Source organism: Diuraphis noxia, unplaced genomic scaffold (assembly GCF_037042655.1).
Source record: "Diuraphis noxia isolate RWA-SAM2 unplaced genomic scaffold, SU_Dnox_SAM2 contig0001, whole genome shotgun sequence".
Lineage (NCBI taxonomy): Eukaryota > Metazoa > Arthropoda > Insecta > Hemiptera > Aphididae > Diuraphis > Diuraphis noxia.
In genome coordinates, this window is record NW_028301711.1 from 55087632 (window position 1) to 55104053 (window position 16422).

The window sequence follows — 16422 nt, forward strand, 5'->3', positions numbered from 1 at the left end:
TAATAATAGTAATATGCTATCTGCAAACTACATCTCATATCTCGTTATAATTTTTGTATAAGGATTAACTATAAAGAATACTATAAACCCGTATCAATCGTAAAACCCGCTGAATATCGACCGAATGTCAATAAAGATACCTAATAGTCGATATAGAATAATAGATTATTAATTGTTTAGTGTTCAGTTCAGTCAATTATTATCCGTCGTTGTTTTTGCGTTTCGCAGTTTCGCTGTCTCGCAACCACGCAACATCGAATCATACGTAAAACGTTGTGCAAGCATATTTTCACTATTTTGTAACATTGTGTCATTGTATACTATAATGCCAAAAGTACAAAAGTCTACGTGTAGCCGACTACAAAGTTTTGTTTCGGAGTTTAAAGATACATTTACGTCCGATGGACACGTTTTATTTTGTTTAGTACTACTAAATTAGTAGGTATGTGAACAAAAAGTAGGAAGTGATAAACGATTCAATGAGGTCCTACACCTAAAAACTGAAAAGCATTGTAGTGCAGTAAAACGGAATGAAAATAAAAAAAATAAGGTAGGTAACACAACAATTAGTTTCAAACTCAGACTTGGATAACAAGAGTTCTTTCAACAAAGATTTGTGTAAAGCTTTGCTTTTATCAAATATTCCATTAAATAAATTATGGAACAACGAGTTTAAAAGCTTTTTAGATAAATATACAAATGAAAGCATACCTAGTGAAACCACTTTATGTAAAGCGTACGTAGACGACATTTATCAAGAAACTCTGTTGACAAAAAAAAAAATTGGGTAGGTATCTGTTGATGAGACTACGGATGTCACCGGACGTTTTATGGCAAATGTTGTAATAGGAACACTGAAAATTGATAGGGCAGGGGAAATTTTTTTATTGCATTGCGAAGAATTAGAGAAAACTAATCATTCAACTATATTTAAGTTATTTGACAAAGCAATGGGAATATTATGCCCCGATGGAGTTCAGTATAGAAAAGTATTTGAAAAAAGTAATTTTCCATGTTAACTAACATTTATCAAAGCAAATTTTGAATTTTTACCTCGAGCAATAACATTTTTAGAAAAAAGAGGTACTAAACTGTCAGATTCGTTAAAAATAATTGAAGATTTAAAAAATAAAATCAGCCACTTGAAATGTACAAATAAAGGCTATACCAATTGTAAATAAAATGATGTTTTAGATAAAAATTCTGGTTATAATATTGTGTTAAAATTTATAAAATATTAAGTGGTGAAGTGGAAAATTTGGAAGGTTTGCCTGAGATATGACAAATGATGATTTGGCATACTTTAATATTATGCTCCAAAGTCCAATTACTTCTGTAGACGTTGAACGGAGTTTCTCAATTTACAAAAATGTATTGTTCAGTAATCGTTGGAGATTAACAATCGAAGACATAAGAAAGTATTTAATTGTACAATGTAATTTTCAAGAAACTAAAAATTATGCAGAATTAATTATGTAATTTTTACACAGAACATGTTTATTTTTTTATATAAAACAATTGTTTTATTTAAGTAGCAAAGTTATGCCATTTAAAAACGTTGTAATATTTATATATTTTAATTGGTTTTTATCTAATTATTTTTAATTATTTTATTTTATTTTAATTCTCGGTTTAATTTTTCAAAATTTTAAGGTAAATATTTAATTTTTTTTCAAATTTAGTTGGTGCATATTCAATAATAAAAGTTGTATCTTTGATTAATAATTTTTACTTATTGTTTGATGTATATTTATAAGATGTAAATTTTAACTAATAACTTTTTAAAGTAAAAAGTGAAATTAACCAAGATTTAGTGAACATTTTTTTTTTATTGCATATAAATGCATATTTTAATGATTTTAGAAGCATATTTGTATATTTTTTTAGAGCTATAAGTCCCTCAGCCTAGTCATCAATAACTTACAAGTTTGTCTGGAATCGTGGAATGGATGTATAAATAAAATTTAAAATAACTGTTTATATTACAACATTACAGTGATGTGAATTATTCACAATAGTATGTTAGTATACTACCTACTTATACGCAGAGTTGGGTAGTAACGTAACGAAAGTAACGGCGTTACTTTGCTTGTAACGCGTTACGTAATTTCATTAGAATTATTTCCAAGTAACGAAAATGTTATGGAAATTACTTTTGATAAGTAATTTCTATTGAATATCGGGTTACAGTTTCGAATTATTAAGTACCTACCTTTTGCGAATTGAAAAAAAAATGTCTATAATGCGGGTATTATTATGTTTACCAATCTAGTATATTAATATACTATATATATTTATTAAGCTCCTTATACAGCTGATCTCACAATTTTGAATTCAATGACATTAGTAAAGAATAATTGTATTAAATACAACACAGCTTAACCATCCAGTGCTTCTGTAGAGCGATTATTTAGTGTTTCAGGAGACATTTGTTCTAAAAAAAGGTCGCGTATGAGTGACAACAATTTTGAAGATACACTATTGTGTAAAGTTAATTTAAAACATTAATAAATATAAAATAATAATATTGTATTATATTGATTTCTTTTTCGAATTATATCTATTTACTATAGTCTATATAGGTAATGTATTTCTAGTAACATTATTGCCAGGCACAATGATCAATGATAATATTGTTAAGAAATATAAAAAAAAATATGTATTTTTTTTGTAACGAGAAAGTAATGAGTTACTTTTCAATTTGAAAAGTAAAGAAATTTCATTACAATTTTATTAGAGTAATGAATAAAGTAACTTTATTACATTTCTCTCTAAGTAATGACTAGGTAATGAGTAAAGTAACTTTATTACTTTTTAAAAGTAATATTTATCCAACACTGCTTATACGCAATAAGACTATATAAGAGTGATAGGTTATGGCTGAATAAATAGATGTTAAAGCAGTAACATAGATCCTATATTTTTATAATCCACATATAGGTATAATATTGTATCTATATTTGATTATTCGTATTGTTCAATTGTTGTACAAACAAAAAACTACCTAACTACAAGGTAAATCGAAAGAGAAAAATTAAAATGTGTCACCATAATATAATTATGCAAACGTCTATCGCGACCCTCGTGACATTTAAGAAAATTATTCCAACGACAAATCATAGTTAAATCCTAATCATTTAAATATTTATTTTTATATATGGAATGTGATGCACATCGGTGGACACTGGACATCAGTCCATATACTGCGATTGTAAATAATTTAGTCGTATACATATACAGATATATTGTCGGTAAATGTTGGTTACTTTTTACTATAATACACACCATAATATGGTAGGTATATCATTTAGATATTTTAAATAGATAATTTAGTGAAAGCACAGTACTGCCGGTGACTTGGGATATTGTAACAATCATATTATAGGTATGTCCTATTTTAATATTTTATCAGGTAGGTACTCACGTATTATTATCAACATATTAATTAGTCGTTAATAATTATATGTATTATATATAGGTAGGTACTTACTAACTGTATTTGCATTACAACTTTTGGCAGTATATTATGCATCATCTAATCACATATTTTAGGTAGGTATCGAAGAAATATTTAAGAAGAATGATGAATTTTTTAACAGAAAAGCTGTGGAGAGCTATGGTTTATTATAAGTGTAAAACTATAAAATCATTTAATCATGAAACATTTCAAGATCGCTTTTACTTATATTCAGTGGTTGAATTGGGGGAGAACGCAAGGGGACTGAGTTACTCTTAATTTTTCTTCATATTATAGCATACCTGCATACCCATTTATTATATTCATCAAAGAAATAGGGTTAATATTAAGACAAATTTATTGCTCAACTTCATTTATTTTCCAATTCACCTACTGCTTATATTATACAATTGATTAATTGAAGTAATTAATTAAAATCTTTATTTTATCAAAACAATAATACTAAAATTGAATATTAGTCAACAATAATAAACAATTATTTTTTAATGGTTGGCAATTCACCTCATTTTACAATACCTACCAAGTTACTTACCTATTTGCAGGTTACATACTTGATACTTATAAGTTACATGTTACACAAAAATATTATTGTACAAAAAACAAGATATTTGTAATTTGTAACTGAATATAGGTTACAGTTATAGTAGGTAACTTAGTTACATTTTAAGTTACAAGTAATTCATAGGCGTGCGCACGAGGGGGCAGGATGGGCAGCTGCCGCTCCTGCGGGTTACTTTTTTTCTCCCAAATATATTTGAAAAAAAAACATTATAATATAATTTTATATTACAATGAGACAATGAATTATATATTGTAAATATTGAGTATACGGTGCATGATAATTTTGTGTTGTCAAAGGTCCAACTTTGTTCAAGCCACAAGTGATATCGCGTTGATAATGTGTGTTAATGATACGCGGAAATAATACTAATAACCAAAATAATATTCAATTATATTATATTATATAGTATATATAATATACTATATATTATAATACTACTGTATGTCTGTATATAATATATACATTCTCCTCTCCCCCTTTCAGCAAGGTCTGCGCACGCCTATGAAGTAATTTAATTATTTATGTTTAATTCTTTAAAAAATTATGAGTATGATGACACTAGTATCAGTTATACTAGTTGTAGGTATGAAGCTCTTGAGAAAATGTATTACATAGGTAGGTTATAAATTATTATTATTATTTAAAAGAATATTAACATTGAAATTTATCAAAACATTAGTCACAAAATATTTAAACAATATGACATAATGTGTAATACCACTAATATATGCCTAACATGACCTATTAATTGACTCATTCAAAATCACAACAAAAGTGATATTAATATGGTTCTATTTAAATGCAACTTTATAATAATTTAGATACCTATATACATATTATATTTTTATTTAATTCTAATCCATTTGTATCTTTTATTTAAAGTTACATAAAAATTATAATTATAATAGGTACATTTAATATTGCTTGAATAGTTGAATATTACGTATAGGTAACTAATTATAAGTTAAAGGTACCCAAGATACAAATATACCTTATGTGGTTACTGGTTATGTAACTTATATACTTGTAACTAATTAGTCATTAGTACTCAAACATGTGCAAAAGTAGCAAGAGCTGAGGTGGATAAGTCCTCTATTGTCTAGCTCCCCCTTCTCAAGTCTCAAACTCATTTGCGTCTATATTCCCAACCCTGTGTATTTGGATATATTTTGGAATTAATGGAATCAGTATGATACTTAAAAATATTGATTACCTACTTGCTGTGACAGTTAAATTTTTGATTTAAACAAATAAAAAAAGCCTAGAATGTAAAATAATCTGCTTTATTAGTATATTTATGTTAAGACAGCTTGCAATAGCTAACTATATATTATAATATAATAACAACAGTAATTTGTATACAATTTTGGAGTATTGTTAGGATTTAATATTTTTGTGAAGAGGTTATTATGGAAGGGTTAAGCCCAGTTGACTTTCCCCTCCTTGTCTCTTTAACATGTCACTCAGCCACTGAACTGTAACATAATCACTCAAGGCGAAATACATATATGGTTGATTACTGAATTTTTTCCCAGTAGATCCAACATATAACTATATAATATTAATTAAAAATAAAAATATAATTGTTGGTATTCATGTTGTATGCGGTCTACCACACATTTATCGTCTACCACGCATGCGGTCTACCACATGGTTAAAAATATGAAGGAATACATAAATGTAGGATTACAATATATTTATTATGTAGAATTTCAATATAATATTTAATAAAACAAAAAAGTATATAAAACTATGTAGATAAATTTAATTAGTATATGTTTAAAAACTAACTGACAAAAAATGTAAATATATATAAAAATATGCATTAATTCATTATAATATGTAGGTAAATTTAATTAGTATATGTATTAAAAACAACTGACAAAAAAGGTAAAATTGCGAGTATATAGAGATATACATTAACCAATTTAAATTAGGTACAATATAATTTCACATATCTTAAAAAACAATCAAATGCGTTGTCATTCTTTTTTTAGACGCCACCATTGTTCCGCCAAATACGAGGGTAGCAATGATGGAGATGTACCATGCATTTTTTTAATAATTCGAAATTTAAAACCAAAATAATGACCAAAAAAATAAAATATAGATACGCAGTAGTAGACCGCATATGACGTGTAGAAACACACGTGGTAGACGACAAGTGTGCAGTAGACTGCATACAACATGAATACCTAATTGTTTAATTGTCTAAATAAACTGTTGTCAATAAATAAACAATAAGATATGTTATACGATTGCAATATGTAATATTATGTATTTTAAATAATTTTGATCAAGCTTGTTTTTTTTCTGTATTTTACCAAAATTAAAGTTTTAACAGCTATAAAATTAATTTTATTATACAATTGGGGGCATTTTTTAGTCTGGGCCAAATTTGCAATGAACAAGTTATATACCAGACATCCATTAATTGTAATTTAAGTCTTATATATTATTATAATGTAAACTTATTGTTATATAAGTTTGTCACTGTATTGTTTGTATCATTGCCATTATTATAATATTTATTAAGAAAATATCATATGTTTTAGTTGAAACAAATGCATTCAAAATACACATAGTTAGCACTAACAAGTGCATGCATATACAAAATATCAATTATACAAGTTATGTTAATAATTTTATAATTTTACTATAGATTAAATGGTTAAATATTAGATATTTTTATATATTCATCATTAAAATGTATACATACACATATAAAATTAAAAATATATTTATTTATAATTTTGTGTAATGCAATATTATTTTAAATTATATATTATTACAAAATGACTAAAACTAGTAGGTATTATCAGAAAGTTACAAAATTATATTTAAAGTGTAACTCTTATGACAATCTTATAGCATAATTTTGTATTTAAAAACGCTTTTTTAAATGTCACATGATACAATTGGCATATATTAAAAACAGGACAATTATCAAATGATAATTTGTAAATTTTTTGTAATTTAACTAACAAATAAATGAGAAACAATGTTTGGCTTTAGCCCCATTAATTTGAAACATTATTGAAGTAAATGTAATTTGTTAACTTCAAACAATTGTTTTCAATTATTTAATAATTCTTTAATCATTGAACTTTTCAATTATTGTGTAAAATTAAATTTACCATTTCTCTAAAAAATTTGGTTCCTTAATTCTAATAAGGTGACTTCAGTTCTAATTAAAGTATTAGCTTGCTTTTGAGTAATACAGATTTTAGTCTGAAAAAAAATCATACTATCCATACTTCTTTTAAATTTATATTTTACTATTGTTCTTCTATTTGTTAAAATAGTTAAAAAGTTTATTACTGGAAATATAGCATGAACTGTAATTGTATATCATATATCATTTGTCTGAAAAAATACACCTTTTAGAAAATAATAAATATTCTTATCCTAATTACAATGATTTAAATTATAATTTAGTTAAATATTGGTATTTGGTACAAAGGTGTTACAAATCAAAAACTATAGACCAAAAATTGTATAATTTATATTTTATTAAACAGAATAATATATTGTAAATAACCAATTTTTTGTTTATAAATAAAAATAAAAACCAATATATTTTTATAAAAACCTTTTAAGGTAATATAATTAGTATGCAAAAAATTATTTTATATAATTTTATAAATATGGATTAATAATTTATGTTACACATAAAACATGCAATGAATAAGGTGATTAAGATATAACTAATTCAATTCACATTGATCACTGTTGATTGTGAATTACAAACAGCATAAATATTAATTTTGTACTAAAAATACATTTTGTGTTTTTATGTTTTCTATACATGGTACAAAATCATTGTAAACATTTCTTAAAAAATGAAATTATGTAACATATTTTGAAGTAATAATGTGTATTTAATTTTTTGTATCAAAACAATAATTATTAAAATAATATAATTTTGTAGTTTCTAGATCTGATGAATAAAAAAGGTTAATAATGACTTACAAGTTACAATCTAAATCACTACAATATTTTGTCAGCAATATATGTATATCGCCTTAATAATTTATTAGGAATCTAAAAATGTTTGTCTTTAATGGTAAACAAATATTTTATTTTAAATAAAAATAAATGATTAATTCTCTGTGTAAGTTACCAGCATTGTTGATGACAAACAGGTATTGATTTTTTAAATCAATTTTAATTAAAAAATTTAAGTTATAATGTGTCAGATATTCAAACTTTAAAATTTTCAATACTTATAAATATGGCTATGTTGGTATATAAAATACAATTTACAAAAGTAAAATAAAATAATCTCTAAAATAACTATAGACACAATTATAGGATAATACAAAGATTTAGTTTTTAATTTGATTTTGGTAAATATCATTTGTGAAAATAGAAAATACAATACTTACAGACTATTGAAGCATTTACCAAAAAAAAAAAACTTATATAATAATATTTTTTACATATCCATTTTATATGTTAGATATGCATACATTTATAATATCTGACATCAATATAAATGTATCTAATACAATTCAATTAACAATTTCTTATAATTTATTTATCTTTAGTTGAGAAAGTTAATAATAATTATACAAATTAATTATAATTTTTAAAACAAATAAGGTATATATAAATACATACATACATACATACATACATACATTTATATATATGAGTGGGCAAATGTGAATTTGTGTATGATCCAATAGATATAATTAAACAGATAACAAATAATACCTACTAATAAAGAATGTTACGAAACTTATAATAATTTAAGACAGAAAAAATAGCACATATAATAAAATAATAAAGAATTAAAAGATTCCAATTTAAATATTTTGCTGAAAATAAAGAATAAAAAATAATAATAAACCAATATTATTAATAAATAACTATTTACCTTAACATTGCATACAAGATTTATCTTTTTCCATATTTGGATTGGTTTCACATTGAAGGATTTTCTGTTGTACTCCAGAGTCAGCAGCATTCAAGTCTAATCTGTAATGTATAAAATAAGAATATGTATTTTTTTGAATTCTTAGCAGCAATAGATGTATTGGTTATTCTTTTTGATTAGTTTCGGTTCTGTGAACACTTTTTATACTAAATTTTTTTATTAAAGTTCCACTTAGAAAGGCATTTTTATTTCTAAAATCTATTTTAGGAGAGAATGGGAATGTTTTGCTTAGGTAGAATGAGCTCTGGCTGGCTTGTTCAATAGTGAATTCTTTCCATGGAGTCAGTAAGCTGATCTTTGTCACCAACCATCGTTGGTTACCCGATTAAAGTATCAAATGCCATTAATAAAGCCTGAGTGAAGGACCAATTTTGGTCAGAACACAGTAAAGTTGGTCTGTCTCATTTTCTCCGGGAATAAACTGTAGTTAGTACTTCCGGAAGTTAAAAAAGGAAAATACTTAATACTTCTCAGTTTTCAGTCAATATTTACTTAAATCCATTTATAAACAAAAATAATTTTATTTTTGCTTTCTTCTACCATCTATGAATATCTAATCTTGATTTTTTTTTTTTCAATTATTACGATTACATTTTTATTACAAATTAAAAACTTTAAAAATTTAATAGGTATAAGGTTCATTATAACTTAATACTTACTAAATACTTAATAATCAGTTAATTAAATCTTAAAAATAATTCAAACTATTCTATGATGAGATGTTGATATTGACATCTAGTAATATTATATGAAACAAATTATAATAATTTATATTTGTTTTAGTAAAAATTAGTTTAAACTAACATTCAACTAATTGAAAAATAAGTACTGATAGAATGAAAATAAATTTTAATAGCCTTAGAAATATGGTTTGACAAATAAGAAGGGATACTCAACATTGTTTTTTGCTTACAATGATAGATTATTGAATTAAAAATATTCCTAGTCACATAATCATTGACAGGATAAAATTGATACCTACTATACAGCACAGCAAGTTCCCTGGTCTATTAAAAAAATTATCTCTTATAGTCAACTTTTAAACGTTTTTAACATTTACTTAATAATACATACCCAAGCATATAAATAATGTTATCTTTTTAAGTTAACAAGTGTACTTTATATTTATTTTGTAATACCTACTTAAACAACTATGAATTATTTAACAATTTACACCAACTTATAAAACAAAAACAAAATTTAACTTCACAAACTTTATCAATCAACATTTTTAAAATTTTTTTTAAAAGTTATCTACTTATTTTATATTAAATAAATGTCACACTATTTAAATAGAGGGACAAACTATACTTTCAGAATAGTATTCAATTCTCCTAAATATCATATTATTTATTAAATTTTTTTTTTTCATGACAAAAATAATTATTTAGCAATAACATTTTATTATTCGCTAATAAGTTTTATATTGAAAAAGTTTTATATAACATACCTTCCATCCTGAATGCATTCATAAATTATCTGAGCAGTTTTAAGGAAAGCATCTTCAACATACTCTCCGCTAAATATCAAACAATAATCAAACATTAAACAAAAAATAATACAAAATAGTTTTATTATTTTAAATATATCATTACGTTTTGGCACTTGCTTCCAAAAACATTAATCCATTTTCATCAGCAAACTGCTTGGCTTCTTCATAGGACACATCTCGATTACTTTCCATATCCAACTTGTTCCCAATTAAATAGATCACCTTTTAACAAAATATAATATTACTCTATGTAACATGAAAAACTTAATTAAAGAATAAATGTTACACAAACACACATTTTAAGTCTACAGAATTATACATTAATATTATTCTTGTCAATTAATATTTATTTAAGAAAATAATTATGCAAGCAATATATTTATAAAAATACAAATTTAATAATTTAACTAGTTCAAACTATCTATTAAAGATTTTCATTAAGTAACAAATATTTTTTTTACCTAAACTTATATAAAATTAAGCACTATTTTTTAATGGTTACTTGATAGTTTATAGTATAATTTATTCATATACCAAATAAATGGTTGAATTATATTTTGTAAGTAGATATAATATGTTGAATTTAATTAATTGCATAATAGATTATAAAGTATAAATTATTGCATGTACAAAATTGGGCATAACTCTATTCAAATATGGCAAATAAATTTGGGCAAAAATCTGTGCGTAAATGGTTTGTACGTGTACATTTTTGTTGACTTCCGACTACTGGCCAGTGATCCACAGTTTATCATATTTGGAATAGAGTCAAGCATATAGTAACAATTTAATCACGAAAATTTTTTATAATCATAAAAAAAATTATTGTAGTAATTTAACATTTTACTATTAATTAATTACAAATCATTTATTAAACATAATGACATTTTCAAAATATTTACAGTTATTTTAGATTATTGATTGCATTTCAAATTGTTTGGTTGGTAAAAATGTTTTTTTGATTTTACAATTCAATATAAGACTTCTCTTAATTGTTCTAATCGACATTTAAAAATATAAAAACTAATATGCACAATTTTTTATTTCAATAAAATTCTAATACTTATTTAAATGAAAAATAATCTTTTTCTAAAATTGCTTTAGTTATTTATTGGTTATATTGAATATATAATTAAACTATGATAGGGATTAGAAACTTTTCACTATAACTTTTATTATTTTCTAATTTTCTAATTTTCCATACACTATTCAAATTAAAAGCATAATCTCATTCCACACCATGCTAATCTGCAGGGCCGGATTGGTTAGGCGAGCTATCAAGAAAATCTCGGTGGGCCGCTTAAATTTAGGGCCGGTAGTGTTAGAGTGTGGGTGAAAATAAATACATGTATTAGGATAAGTAAATAAGTTCGTAACAATTTTAAACGTAATAAACCAATAAAAAATTAAACCACATTACACCAAGACATCTAAGAATTGCTAGTTATGCAAACTATTATTATAATATTTTCGTATTAGCTTGTGTTGCACTGTTGAAGCAGATGGTGATCGCAGGTGTACGGCCCATAGTAATAAATAATAATAATATAAATAATATAATATAATTATTTTTATCAGTTATTATCACATAGTATGTTTATTAAACTGGTAAATTCATCGATGTTTAAAAATAGACTGTTAATGCATAAAAGTATAATAAAAAATAACTGCATTATTATATATGTAATGTATATTATAATACATAGATAAATACAGAATATATTCAACTACATAAACATATGATAAGTTTCTTAAAAATGGCATGGACAGTTGAATATTTAGAAACATAATTTTCCGGGGGGGGGGGGAGTTATCTCAGCATTAGTACCCCATTTGTCAAAAACTTCCCATACAAATTTTGGGCCAGTAAATATGTAAATGGGCCATTTATAAGTGAAAATCTCGATGGGCTGATATATACAAATCCGGCCCTGCTAATCTGGCATTGACTTGTAAGTTATTAAGTTAATAATCATATATGATATATGATATAATATTATAATATTATTTTAGAATTATGCAATTTTTTTACCAAATATAAGTTCAATGTCATACAATATTTCAAATTGTAATATCAATGATGTATAGAGTATAAAATATCCAAAGAATAGAGGCTGACATACCTTTGCTTTGTTTTCTTAATATGCAATAACTTATAAAAGTATTCAAATTTAAAATGCCATTACAGTAACCTACTTAATGATGAAATGAATTCAAAATTTTCTAAACAGCATACCAACTTCTACTTCTATTTTATTTATTTCCCTCATCAGACCAAGTAAAATTAAAGTATTAAATTAACTTACAAATAGTACATAATGCATATATTTTATTTAAAATTTTAATCTAGGTATCTACATTTTATCATAATATCAGACAATACTATTTTATGTTAAATATTTTTCCAGGGATGGAAAACGTTTTTAAAAAACATTATTAAATGAAAAAAAAACAAAAAACAATTAATAGAACAAAAGCCAAAAAAACAAAAACGAAAATAAATTATAGTATCATTATACTATAATTTTATTATACTGTGAAAAAGATGAGAATACTTAACATATTTAGTATTTACTTACTATTTAGTCTTTAGTTCTTTACCAATGCACATTTAAAAAAATAAAATATGTCATAATTTAAAATTTTGAATTTTCTAATTTTCATATAAAATATAAATTATAATTTTGATTTAAAATTTAAATATTAAGAATAATTAATTTTAACTTTCAAGTGCATTCCTATACTGATTGTTACTATTATAAGTTAAGTATGAGAATATATATAAAAAAAAAAAATTATCATAAAAATTATTTAGAAACAATGTAGAAGAATAACGTTTTTAAAAACGTTAAGCAAAAACAATTTTTCTTAAATCGATTAACAAAAACGAAAACGAAAAAAATTTTCCATCCCTGATTTATTCCAACTAAAATACAAATTAATGTTTGTCATTTGAAATTTAGGTAAGAGTATTTTATTAAAAAAAATTATTTTTCAACTATTTAATTTCTTAATAATGAATCCTACTTATTTATAAGTTAATAATTTATTCTTTTTACTGATAGTGTCTAGATAAAATTGAAATAAATCCTAGTTTCCAAGAGCAAATTTTATTTTATACTAGCTGTCTCGCCGCCTGGCATTGTTTGTGCCAAACATTTGTCGTAGATCCAACTCCAACAATAAGATTTTTTGTGTTATGTAAGGGCACAGTATTTCAAATACCTTGGAGCGTGAGTGAATGAAAATGTAAATAGTCATAAAAACATAAATCAAACATGATTAATTAAAAACGGATACTACTTATCACTGATCACTCCTACCAAATGTTTCAAAACAAAAAGTTCTAGTTAGACCAATAGCATTGTATACATACTAGTGAGAAACCCCTAAAATGGATGAAAAGAATTGGGTGTTTTTAAAATGAAACTTAAGGAAATTGTTAGACCAAAAATACACGAAAAGACAATTTTTAAATTAGGTGAAGCAAAGAATCTTTATACTAAGAAACTAGTGTTAAAGAAATCATGAAAAGCAGCATAATAAGATGGGAGGTTTAAGGAAATACTGGGCAAAACAACAAGGTAGAGACTACTTAAAACGACCCTGAAAACATGGGTTGGATAGATTAAAGAAAGATCTCAGGATGTTGTGGTTGTAGAATTCAGAAGAAATTTCGAATTTATATGAAAAATATAATATTAGTTACTTTGTAATTTCCTAGATTTTTCCTGGCAAATATTATTGGCCTAATTTTTAACAAATTAGGAAAACCTAGGAAATATATACGAACACAACTAAGCTTAGTACTTCAGATGTCTAAGGTGTCTGGCGTTAAAACAGAAACAATATACATAGATAACTAGGTATAGAATGTTCCAGAAAATTAAAATGGACCCCTCTCAAGGTATATGAAGTATTGTGTATAAATTGAACATTTGATACAATATCAGTATAAACTTAATTATAAGCACAGAAAAACCTACAACAATCTTCAAACTTGTTATTGCTTAATTGTCTTTCTCACCAAAAAAGTGTTAATTTGAAAGCAATTTAATGAAAACTTTTTTCAATTTTACCTGATAGGTAGTATTTTATTTAATATTCTTATTAACTGTGGTGGTTTTTAAATTCCTACCTTCAACATTTCCTGAAATAGTGTCAATGAGTTATTTTATATTTAAATAACTATGATAAAAAATAATAAACAGCAATCATATACTACTAGGTACCACTCTAGGTATGTATAAAAAATATAAAAATTAAGAGTAGGAATTGTTATCATTAAACAATAAAGAGCTATCAATATTTATTTGGCACGAACATCTTAGTAGTTAAAAAACCATATTGATTTGTAAAAACTTACAGTTCCTGGATTTGTGAGATTGCGTGTATCAGACAACCAACTACTCAAATGATTATAAGAAGAACGTCTGGTTATGTCATATACCATCAATGCACCAGCAGCTCCACGGTAGTATGATCTAAACAACAATGACATTGTTATCACAGTACAAAGTTGTGTATTTTGTATAAAAGTCTGAACCTTGTTACTGCTCGGAAACGTTCTTGTCCTGCCGTGTCCCAGATTTGAAGTTTAATTTTTTTTCCAGATACTTCAATGATTCTTGTTCCGAATTCTACACCAATTGTGTGTGGGCAATCAGCAGTAACTGAATATGAACATAAAAATAAAATAAATATGAGTAGTTATCTTAAAAATGCATGGTAGTAGGCATCCAACTTTTGCTGTGAAATTGACACTTACACTTTTGCTCGGTGAATTGGTGCAGTAAACATGATTTACCGACACCCATGTCTCCAACTATGATATACTTGAATATATACGAATACTGTGAAGAAGCCATTTCGGACACAGACACTTTGGTACTCTGCAACAGATCAACAAACCGATCAAACACACAAACAATGGAGGGGAATGGCAATTAAGAGTACGTGAACTACGAAGGGCTTTTGAGCATCACGACAATTGTGGTGGTGGGGGGAGGTGTACAGTGTCGACGTTTGGATAGTCACTTACATTAACGCGCCTGAACGGGGAACAAACAGCGACAGAAATGTGTTATCTGTACATCCAGATGGATACGGCATGTCGAGGTAGACGACCAAAAGAGGCGACGTAAGGCGGGCTGGTGAGCGAGTCATTGAGCTAGTAGGGAGTGGGCAAAGGCGGAGGAGGTGGATAAAATATGGCATATGCTACGCACCGTTTGTTCTTGAACGAAGATGTCGGAAAAAAAACGTACTTCACGGCTGTTCGAGCAAGACAATGCGAATTATTGTGTCTTTTAAATTTAAAAATGTTATTGGGTATGTGCGCGGAAGCACAAACGAGAACACACAATCACGGACGTGCGTGAGAAACAAAGATAACCAACAATTATTAAGCCAGCGGTGGCAACGGTGATAGATCTACATAGGTGGATTATTTTCGTATAGGCATTCGGTAGAGAATAATAATTAATAATATTGTAAATAATTATGATAGTTATTTTCGTATGGCCCGCGTCAGATCGTGAATAATTTTTAATCTATAGTATAAGCCATAAGGTATACGCAGTTCACAAGTCGTAGGTAGTACCTACGGTATCCGTAATTTTGTGTTATTATATCGATTGCTGTTGTCGTCGAATTCTCGGCCACGCACTAGTATTTACCTATCTTATTACTTATCAGACGCCTCGGTTGGCTGATATTTAATGTTTGTACGTTTATATCTTCAATCTTGTGATATTAATACTGTGAAACAATACGTACGACTGAAACGACGGAGCAGCTGCTGCACTTGCTGCACTGCAGTTGCGAATATCGGGATCGGGAATACTTGATAAGGACGGCGGCGTAAGTACGTCGTACGATTTGGATGGCGAGCGCGGCGAATGATCGACTGATGACGCGACGACGACCGCCCGCAACCCCTCCATCCT

General features: G+C 26.2%; 1 protein-coding gene across 6 annotated transcripts; it reads right to left on the bottom strand.

Annotated features, from left to right (window-relative positions):
- Positions 1-7617: 7617 nt before the first annotated feature.
- Positions 7618-16382, bottom strand: Rab14 (RAS oncogene family member Rab14). Of its 6 annotated transcripts, none has more exons than XM_089229458.1 (8): positions 16253-16382; positions 15243-15366; positions 15021-15147; positions 14841-14958; positions 10578-10696; positions 10433-10501; positions 8923-9023; positions 7618-8863 (listed from the first exon to the last, which is right to left on the bottom strand). In XM_089229458.1, exons 2-7 carry the CDS (start codon positions 15340-15342, stop codon positions 8924-8926), a joined length of 633 nt encoding a protein of 210 aa, XP_089085584.1. In that variant the 5' UTR covers positions 15343-15366; positions 16253-16382; the 3' UTR covers positions 7618-8863; position 8923. The 6 variants fall into 6 exon arrangements, with proteins under 6 accessions (XP_089085584.1, XP_089085539.1, XP_089085490.1 ...); XM_089229413.1 differs by having other exon boundaries at positions 16153-16371; XM_089229364.1 differs by having other exon boundaries at positions 16081-16371.
- Between the last annotated feature and the right edge of the window lie 40 nt (positions 16383-16422).

Bases quoted from the DNA above. Each gene is read 5' to 3' on its own strand.
- Rab14 (XM_089229458.1), bottom strand. From the start codon at position 15,342: ATGGCTTCTTCACAGTATTCGTATATATTCAAGTATATCATAGTTGGA. The intron at 14,959-15,020 runs GTTCAGACTTTT...ATTGTTGTTTAG, and splicing joins CGTTTCCGAGCAGTAACAAG to ATCATACTACCGTGGAGCTG. The intron at 10,697-14,840 runs GTAAGTTTTTAC...TTTTGTTAAAAG, and splicing joins ATCTCACAAATCCAGGAACT to GTGATCTATTTAATTGGGAA.